Here is a 9,949-nt window from a genome sequence, read left to right on the forward strand (position 1 = left end):
TTTGCCTTTGCCACAGGCCTGTAAAATCCTCAAAGGCAGGTAACATATCTGTGTGTCTTGTATCCAAGCTCTGAGCACATGAGTAGATGCATGGATGGATGGATGGATGGATGGATGGATGAATTTTTGTTCCCTCTTCTACCTACCAGTCAGCACAGAGCCTAGCTCCAAATCCACTTAATGAAAGCGTGCTGGATGAATGGGATCGTGCCACTTGGAGTGCATCATGAGCTCTGAGCCAGTCAAGTGAAGATGCAGACAACTCCCTCAGCACTCAGACATAGATGTGAACCTCACCTCAAAAAGGAGAGCTGAATCAGGTGCTGCTAAGGTCAAGAAAGGCTAGGGATGAGAGAAGCACATAATTGGCTTCAGCAGGAGTTACTCTCAGGTGACCTCTGAGAAAAGGCATCCAGTTAATAGTGGCAGCAGGAATTCCAGCACAAGCACTGAGGAGTAAGTGGGCAGGCAGGGAGGAATGAAGGCCTCCCATGCAGGTGGCACCCTGGGCCTGTTTGTAGTGCTGTGAAAAAGAAAACCCTGACCTGGAAAGCAAAGGAGATTGCTTGCTAAATGTAGGCCTAGGAGGTGTGTTGAAGGCCCTGAGCAAAAAGAAGAAGAGAAAACCAAAGCATTTGAGAGCACCTGGGGAGGGACGCTTGTGTGCACTGAGAGGCAGGGGGTTTAAGGTATCCTCAAGCCGGTGAGGGAGTGGGCGCCACTAGGGACCAACTCAAGTGTTTTATATGGGTCATATCATTTAATTCTAGCATATTCTCCCCACTCTCCCCTCTAGGAAGGGTGTACTGGCACCCACCCCCATTCCCTTGTTCTCCAGAGCAGGAAACAAGCTTGGAGGGTGCACTAACTAGCCCAGGCTTCCCAGTGGGTGAGTGGTGGGACTGAGGTTTGATTCGGGTCTCTTCCCAGGCAGACACTGGGAGAGATTCTTGCCCTGGGTCTTTTCCCTTCAGGCCCTCAGCCTCAGCACCTCTCTGAACATCTGTCCCTGGAGACTGAGAATCTGATCTAAAATGTAAGCCAAGAAAACACAGGCTCTTCACTGAATCTTTCAAAACTCATTTCCAGGACCGTAGGAGGACCTTCCTGAATCTTGGGCACTTTCGCCTTTGCTGGCTCCTTTCTCCAGGTTAAGCATATTTTATGACTGTAGAGGTATAAATACAAATATATTAACATTATACAGTAAACATTTGTTTGATCTAAACCTTTTTTCTCCTGATTTTAAAGAAAACCTTTTCATAGATCCAAAAATATTGTGGGCCCTAGCTAAGTCGTTTCTCCTTTCTTAGCCTCCCATTTGACCTGTTCCAATATGGCCTTGGGGAGAGCAATGGGCCTGGAGTCACGTGGTGTAACCCTGCGGTTAACTGGTCGCAAGTCTTAGTTTGCTCGTCTATAAAATGAATGAGAGTAACGTATGTTTATTGGGAGTAGGGAAAATGAAAGTGAGTCGATACCGTAAGTAAACTGCCAAGCACATTGCTGGGCACAGAACAGGTATGCCACAAAAGTTATTTCTCAGGCTTTCCCTTCCCTGAGCATCATCCTCCACAGGGTCCGGAGTGTAGCTGGGAGTTGGAGCAGCAGCCTCCTACGCGATGGGACAGAGCCCGCGGTGTCCGGTAGCATGCCACGATTTCTTCGTCAGACCCTGAGAATCCCACGTCGCAAAATAAACACGGCCGCGCTGCTAATCGCCAGTTCGGAGGAAACAAAACAGCGCTGCGCTCGGGGATCTGGGCAAAATCAGCCCTCCCTCCTCCCGCTCCTTCACCGCCGCCCTCCCCTCCTCGCGCCGCTCGGGTTCGCTCCGCTCTGCTCAGCGCAGCGCAGCGCAGCTCCGCGGCCGCCAAGCCGAGGCGGGCACGGTCTCCGAGTCGCCGACGCCGGCTCCGAGCTCTGCCAGGTCGCGCCTTCGTCTGGACCGCTTCGGGCAGGAGTCGCGTGGCGAAGGCCACGGCCGCGGCAAAAAGTTGGGGGCCGCGAGGATGAGGCTGTGCCCGGCGCCCCTGAGGCTGAGCCGCACCCCCGCGCTGCTGGCCATGGCGCTGCCCCTGGCCGTGGCGCTGGCCTTCTCCGACGAGACCCTGGACAAAGTGCCCAAGTCAGAGGGCTACTGCAGCCGGATCCTGCGCGCCCAGGGCACGCGGCGAGAGGGCTACACCGAGTTCAGCCTCCGCGTGGAGGGCGACCCCGACTTCTACAAGCCGGGAACCAGCTACCGCGGTAAGTGGCCGCCTGGCGTGGCGTGGGGAGTGCAGGACCCGGTCCCCGCAGGGCGCCGACCGCCCGGTGCCGGAGGAGGGCGCGCGGTCTCCGGGTGCGCGGCGCAGTGCAACCCTGCAAGGGCCCTTCTGTCCTGGCTACCCTCGGCACTTGTAGCCGCCAGCTCCGCGCGGATCATAAGCCAGTGTCCGGGACCGTCGCGGGGGCCGCAGCCAGGAGAGGCAGCCCGGGTCTCCGACGCGTGGTTCCTAGGCTGGGGATGTAACTGAGCCACGCGTCACGCCGGCCTGACTGCAAGGGAGGCTTGCTTCTCCTTCGGCCGTCTGCAGGAGGGAAGTAAGCCCGTTTTGCTCCAAATCAGTCTGGAGCGGACCCAGGCTTCTCTTGGTCTGGTCCCAGGCAAGGCAGCGACTGCAGCTTCCCCGCTCCGTCCCTGAAGGAGAGGGTACCCGCTTCTCAAAGACCGGCCCTGGGCGGGACGGCCACTCCGGCTTCCCTGGATAGGTCCCTTCAGGAAAAGGAACTTTGGCTTCTCCCTAACCGGTCGCGGTGCGCGGGAAGGAGGGGCAGGGACAGCCTAAAGATCCTCGAAAGGGTCTTTGGAAAGAACCCCAAATTATTCTCATGGTCCCAGACGAGATAGAGGATCTTGGGTTTCCAGAACAGATTCCCAGCGGGGACAGGGTCCTCAAAGAGCTCTGGGTAGGCTCCGAGCTGGAAGGGGAAGTGGATGACGATGGAAAAAGAAGCCCCGATGCCCGAGGCCTGCTCCCTGGAGGCCGGAGAACCTTGACTCAGGCACCCCGGAGGCTCTGCCACCCAGGGATGTCGTTCCTACGCTGCTCGGCCGAGAGCTGGGTTTCGGGAGCTCAGGGAGGAAGTGTCCAAGCAGGTGAGCTCCTCCTGGGCGGGACAGGCAGCTCGACCAGCATCTACCTGAAGACCCCTGACTGTCCCCACGGCCCGCCGCCTCGCTCCGCAGCAAGGTCATCTCCCCACACATCGTTTCCTCTGGCAACAGCAGCCGCTTTCCGGGTGGGGGACAGGTAACCAGGAAGGGAAGGGAGCCTGTCTGGCCTCACTTAGGGTCCCACCAGGGAGCGTGTACCGTCACCCCCGCCCCTTCATAAGTCAGCTCTGGTGCTAAGCAGGTTGGAGTGGGTCATTGGGGCACCTGGTGGGGCAAATGGGCTCCCAGCTGCTGTACTTTTCTCCCTGCCTTCCCAGTTCCCCAGAGAGCCTTGGACGGAGGCGGTGGAAGCAACACAGGAGAAAGTTGGGGGCAGTGTCAGCGGGCGCCAGGGCCACCCTTCTTGGAGCTTTTTCCCCGTTTTCCTGGGTTTTTGTCCCTGACTTTCTCTACCCAGTAGCTACTTAGAGCCGGCTCCTAGGTGCCCTTGGCGCCTTGGCATGCTGAGCACTTGGCGAAGAACAGTCTGACCCCGGCGCGCAGCTCCGCGGGATCCTGGGTACTCCACAAAGAAAGATTCTGGGCGAACATCCCGCCCAGCCCGGGAGGGAGAGCGTGGGTTGGCACCGCAGTGGCTGGAGCGAGCCGCGCCGACGGGCGGCAACTGCCACTCGGTGGAGCTGAGAAGCGACCGATCCTCCCTCTGGACCACAGGGAAGCGGGTGTGACCTCACTGGCCTATTCAGCCCTCCCCAAAACTGAGGACCTGGGTTCACAGGGGAAACTGCCACCGCACCACGTAGCAGAGAAAAAAGTGGCTCTGGAGTCCAACAGACTTGGGTTTAGTAGCTGTGTAACCTTGGGCAAGTCATTTAATTTCTCTGCACCTATTTCCTAGCTGGAAAAAAAAAAAAGCTGTTTATCCATCCTCTCTTGGTAGCGGTAGGGAGTAAATGAGTTTACAAAGGTCAGTGGGCTTGAGCTAAAACAGGTGCCTAATATACATGAGTTGAATGTGAGACCTTTATTGGTTTACTAATGGAGGTACGTTCTTGATCAGATTTTTTTTTCTGAAGTGTGTATGTGCGTTTGAAAGTAGATTTCCTCAGCTCGCCTTTAGTCCATTCATCTAGTAGCGAATGGTGGTTATTTGGGTCCTCATGAATTAATTGAATGAATGAGATATTTCTTCATATCAGGAGCCTTGCCTAAGATTCTTCCTAATACAAGCCCAGGAAGATTTTTTCAGTGACTTATGCTAGTCTGGGGTTCAGGCCAAGTGTACCCAGCTTTTCACACTAATCTGCGTTTTAGTTGAGTATTGACAGCTGGTGGCCCTAACACTGGGAAGGAGGCACATCTGGTATTCACGTGGCCAAAGAGGTTTCAGAACTACCTAAAAGTCCAGGGCCCACAGGTGGGAACTTTTGTTAAAATAATTCATGAGACTTGATAGGGAGCGTCCTGGACTTTCACCCTACAGACTACTCCTGCCTAAACAGCCTTCTGGACTTTGACACCCCGACTCAGGCTGTAGATTGGGCAATCATCTTTTCTCCCTTCTAATGGCTAAGAGACCTTTAAAGAGATCTTGCAGGAACCATGGTGAGTTTTTCCAAGTAAATATTCTGCAATTAGCAAACCTGATTCCGCCACTCAAAGTTCGAAAGAAAGGGTGCTGGCCTAGTTTGTGACATTTTCTGTTGGCTCCTTCTTTCTTAGAATAATTATGTTAAAAGTAACTCTAACACATTCTGCTCATTGTACTGACTTAGGGCTGTGAAGTTGGCATTCTCCTGGTGTTCTATTTGCTTTTTAATTTTTTCCTGAATTAGGATTCTTCACAATCCTTGGAATCAATGACTTGTTTTCCTGCCCCAAATCTTTGTCCACAGTTCATCCCCAAGTAGCTTCTGTTCTTTGTGCCTGCTGTCTAAGTATAGTCTTTCGGTACTCTAGACTGGAATAAAATGCTCACTATTTAAAAAATACTGAAACATGTGGTTTCTTCCCCAAAACCTGAATCCAGTTGAGATCATTATTTGGTCTTTTCCAAATTGTTAGTATTATATTGACTTCTTTTTCTCTCCCACCACTTCTCTCTACTCTCCCTCCCTCTCCCCATAATCTCCACTCCCTCCAACAGCAATAATTGTGCTTTAGAAAGCTCTGAAAGGCCTGCTCTGTTTCTGACCAGGGCCTCCTTTGAAAAGGAGATTACAGTGATTAAAAATAACAAGTTGAGGATCCTCAAGGGGCTTCCCTTATATAGGAGGACAATTTGCAGGACCAGGCTTTCCCAGATCACAATTTCAAGCCAAATAGAAGAAAATCCACTGAAATGTTCAAGAATTGATTGAAAATAAAAGAGGCTGTTTTGTCTTACTGAAGGTCTGTTTATTAGGAAAATAAAGTCAGACTCTGGCTAATGAGAATGGCGTTTCCTAGATGTTCTGTAAAGGGACATTTCAAGGAACTTGATGGGAAAAGAATGTCCAGTAGAGGTTTCAAAAGCTGGTCCAACTTTAAGCATAATTGAGGGTTTTTCCTAAACTGGGAGGTTTGGAAACCTCCAAAGCTGCATGACTTTTTCTTTGTCCCAAATTGAGACAGACACACACTGACCACAGGAATAGACACCTCAGCCTGGTGGGAAACGCATAGGCCTTGATGTTGGGTGGGCTGGTTTCAGTCTTGCTTGGTCACGTGTTCACTGTGTGATCTCAGGAAGCCACTTCACCTCTCTTAGCCAAAACTTCTCCATCTATAAAATTAGGGTGTTTTTTTCCCATCATTCCTGTGAAAATTAGAAACAATTCATGTCAAAAGAAATTGTCACACAGTGGTTGCTTAAAAAAAAATGTTATGTGATGATTATTTTGGAAATAGAAACATACTTAGCAGCAAAGCCCTGGCTAAGATACTGTGTTAAGTTCTTCCTACTCATCTCCCTATTCCTCATAGTACTTTGAGGCAGTTTATTGTCGTTATTATTTTACGGATGAGAAGACTAAGACTAAGACTCAGAGAGGTTTAGTTCCTTACACAGATAATAATTAGTGGAATCAGAATACAATCTTAGGTCAAAATCTGTGCTCTTAACCAGTCTTCTGTGCTGACTCAGTGAAATTAGTTGGGAGTAGAATGAAATACACTCAGCTACCCTCAGCCTTCTGGCTATTGAGCCTTCCTTCAAGGAAAACAGAACAACAAATCAAGTTAATAACTGACATCTCTCAGGACACAAAGTAATATAAAGTGATAAATCCTTATTCATATTTGCTGTTTTCTCTTATTGGCTTCAGTGTTACATTTTCCCATAAGCCAGAGGATTAATTTAGAAACGTGAAGAATCTTGTCAGTCTTTGGCCAATTCCTTTTGTTTGTGGGGAAACAAAAACAAATTGGGTAGGCAAAATAACAACAAAAGCATAAAGAAAAGAAAAAAGAAAAGACAGATTTGACTGTTGTTTTATTTTTATGTACAGCTGTTATATAACCATGTCTGTAAAATTTTATGTTTGGAAAGGACACACTTAGGATCCGAGAAATGTATACTAGATGAGGCCTTTTATATAAACTATTCCCAGTATGGTGGAGTTTTTAAAAACGTAAGTGCTGCTGCTGATATTATAATTAAGCCACCCTTCCTACCTTTCTTCCCTTTTTTGCACTATTCCCCATTTTTTTATTATGTAACTGTTTTTTAACCGTTAGTACTTTTAATAAATATTTAATTTAAACTGAAATTTTAAATTAGAAGATGCATACATAGCTAATGTTTAATGGTTGTGGAGATTGTTTATTGCTCTGAATTTCAGGAAATGAAAGAAACAAAAACATACAGGCTGAGTGCGGTGGCTCAGGCCTGTAATCCCAGCACTTTGGGAGGCCAAGACAGGTGGCTCATGAGGTCAGGAGTTAGAGACCAGCCTGACCAACACGGTGAAACCCTGTCTCTACTAAAAATACAAATAGTTTAGCATGGTGGTGCGCACCCGTAATCCCAGCTACTCCGGAGGTGGAGGCAGGATAATTGCTTGAACCCAGGAAGTGAGGTTGCAGTGAGCCAAGATCACACCACTGCAGTTCAGCCTGGGCAACAGAGCAAGACCCTGTCTCAAAAAAGAGAAAAAAATACAAAAAAAAAAGCATATTAAAATGGAATTTTTCCAGGTTTAAAACACAAGTAAGTTGTTTCATTATAGCTGACTCTTTCAACTGCAACAAGAAGCTATAATCACTGATATGTTCATCACTATGGGCTGGTATATCAGGAACTTTTCACTCTCACACTCTCCACTTGCTTGTTATACAGACTGTCAGATATAGGTCAATATTGGGTGCAGGCTAAACTCATGTTACTAACAGAACCCAAAACACAGTGTTCTAAGCAAGAGGTAAATGGGGGACCCAGCATGATGGGAGCCTTTGCTCCAAAGCCCATCCAGGAACCAGGCACCTGCTACCTTGTTCCCCCGCCATCTTCTTGCGCTCTGCTGTCCAACAGGTGGCTACTTAGCCATGTGTGGCTATGAAGTACTTGAAATGTGGCTATTCTGAATTGAGATGTGCTGTAAGTATAAAATACACAAGGATTGTTGAAAATTTAGTATAAAAAGAGTGAACTTCTCATTAATCATTTATGTATTGATTACATATTAAAATAATTATAGATATTAAGTAAAATATACTAGTTAAAACCAATTTTGCCTGTTTTTCACTTATTTTTAATGGATACCTGTTAACATGTAAAATTAATTTCATTTGGCTTAAGCTTATTTCTCCTAAACAGCACTGTTTTAAGTATTATTCTCCTTGGCATGGTTACAACTGAGGAGAACCTCTGCTCATCTGTATTCAGTCGGCATGTAGGGGACTGGGGGGAGAGAAAATAAAGGACAGCAGCTTTCTTTTAATGATGTGACCCAGAAACTGCACCCAGCACTTCTAAACATACTCCATTGACAAAAATTTAGTCATGTGGCCATACCTAGCTGCAAGGGAGGCTGGGAAATACAGCATTTAGCTGGATAGCCATGTGCCCAGCTAAAACTTGAGGGAGGGTTTATTTTTCAAAAGAATGAAACGGTAAATTTGTGGGGACCATATTAACTGTCTCTGCCACATATTTTCATGCATAGTCATGTAAAAACACAATATGTCTTATTCTCTCACTCAGTGAAAAGTCATCTAGGCGAATCAACTTGACAACATATAAACTGATGTTCCTGCTAAGTATCAGCAGAGGAAGCCAGATGTGGTGGCTCACACCTGGGAGCCAACACTTTGGGAGGCTGAAACAGGTGGATTGCTTAAGCCCTAGAGTTCAAGATCAGCCTGGGCAATATGGCAAAACCCCAACTCTACAAAAAAATACGAAAATTAGCAGACTGTGGTGTCTCATGCCTGTAGACCTAGCTATTTGGGAGGCTGAAGCAGGAGGATCTCTTGAGCCAGGGAAGTTGAGGCTGCAGTGAGTGAAGATTGTGCCACTATATCCACCCTGGGCGACAAAGTAAGACCCTGTGTTAAAAGAAAAAAAAGAAGGGAAAAAGAAAGAGCAGGGGCAGGAGTGCTGGGGTGTGAATGTGCATGTATTGTGGCCTCCTTTGTCTCATTCTTTTTTCTCAGTAAAAGAGGAAGCAGCAAAGAATGAAAGGAATGAGGGTAAAGTAAATAAACAAGATAGCAAAGGGGTGGTGTGGGAAGATAAAAAGAAAAATGAAAACCTATTGGCATATACATTCAGAATGAAAATGAAAGAAAATGTTTGAATATAGTAGAGTCCCATTAAGATGGGACTAGAGGGCTAGATTCAAGAAGAGCCATGGAAAGCAAAAATCACATAAGTCAAAGTTAATCCTTTGAAATTATATATAAAATATAACCTAGATGCCAGCTTCAATCTAGCCTTATCTAAACACCCTATCCCCGATATTTTTGTAAGTGGAGAATAGAAATGAATTGGCATGTCTCAATAAGTCTAGCACTTCAATTTTCCCTCCAGCATTGGAAGAGATCAGTGTTTCCTCAGTTGCATAGCAGATAAACCCTTGGTTTGCTCTGACATGCAAGTACAAAATCCTCATCATATGATGGAGTGAGGGAACTGAGAGGCTCATGCCATGTTCACTCAGGCATGTGCATGCATTGAATAGAGTGGCAAGTGGTCCAAGTCATTTAAAGCATTACTTTCTCTGTCTCTTTTTTCTCCTCCAAGAGTGTGCAGTTGTGTTTGATTTTTACCAAATGCACCTCTCTTGAAGCATCTATGGTGTCAGAAAGCTTGCTATATCATATAAAAAGCTTTCTGTGATGCTTGCTGGCTCTTGCTGGTATAAAATACCCCACTTTTACAGGACGTTTTGGCAGAGCTGGAGTTGGGGTGCAGATAGGACAGGGCAAGGAGTTAAGTGAGATCACCTGAAGTCCTTTGTGAGGTCTCTGTGGAGCAAGCTTCTACCTTTCAGAGAAATATTCAGAACTTCCATGAAATATTCAGGAGAACTTAAACAGAGGACCTACCCACATCTACTGATTTGCTTGAGGCTAGGAGACCCATGGGAAATAACTTGAACTCTTTCTACAGTTGTGGTTGAGATATTTGCAAATATGTCCCACGGACTGGGTCTCATAAAACAGGGAAGGGTTCCAAGAACAAGTCACCATGTGTGGGGCAGGAATGTAGGAAAGTGGGCCGAGTCACAGCAGGATCTATGAGCCAAGTGCTACAGGAAGCTGCTCCTCCTCCTCCTCCTCCTCCTCCTCCTCCTCCTCCTCCACCTC

General features: G+C 47.4%; 1 protein-coding gene across 3 annotated transcripts in view; it reads left to right on the forward strand.

The window, feature by feature from the left end:
* Window positions 1-1,643: 1,643 nt before the first annotated feature.
* SPON1 (spondin 1) overlaps window positions 1,644-9,949 on the forward strand; it is a 293,127-nt gene continuing 284,821 nt past the window's right edge. Inside the window, exon 1 of one of the 3 annotated variants that reach the window (XM_017525789.2) lies at window positions 1,644-2,250. In XM_017525789.2, coding sequence (XP_017381278.1) covers window positions 2,013-2,250 — 238 coding nt within the window. In that variant the 5' untranslated portion in view covers window positions 1,644-2,012. Of the gene's footprint in view, window positions 2,251-2,469; window positions 3,143-9,949 lie in introns of those variants that run through there. The other 2 variants (XM_037737501.1, XM_017525788.2) reach the window with 2 other exon arrangements.

Source organism: Cebus imitator, unplaced genomic scaffold (genome assembly GCF_001604975.1).
Source record: "Cebus imitator isolate Cc_AM_T3 unplaced genomic scaffold, Cebus_imitator-1.0 Scaffold39, whole genome shotgun sequence".
Lineage (NCBI taxonomy): Eukaryota > Metazoa > Chordata > Mammalia > Primates > Cebidae > Cebus > Cebus imitator.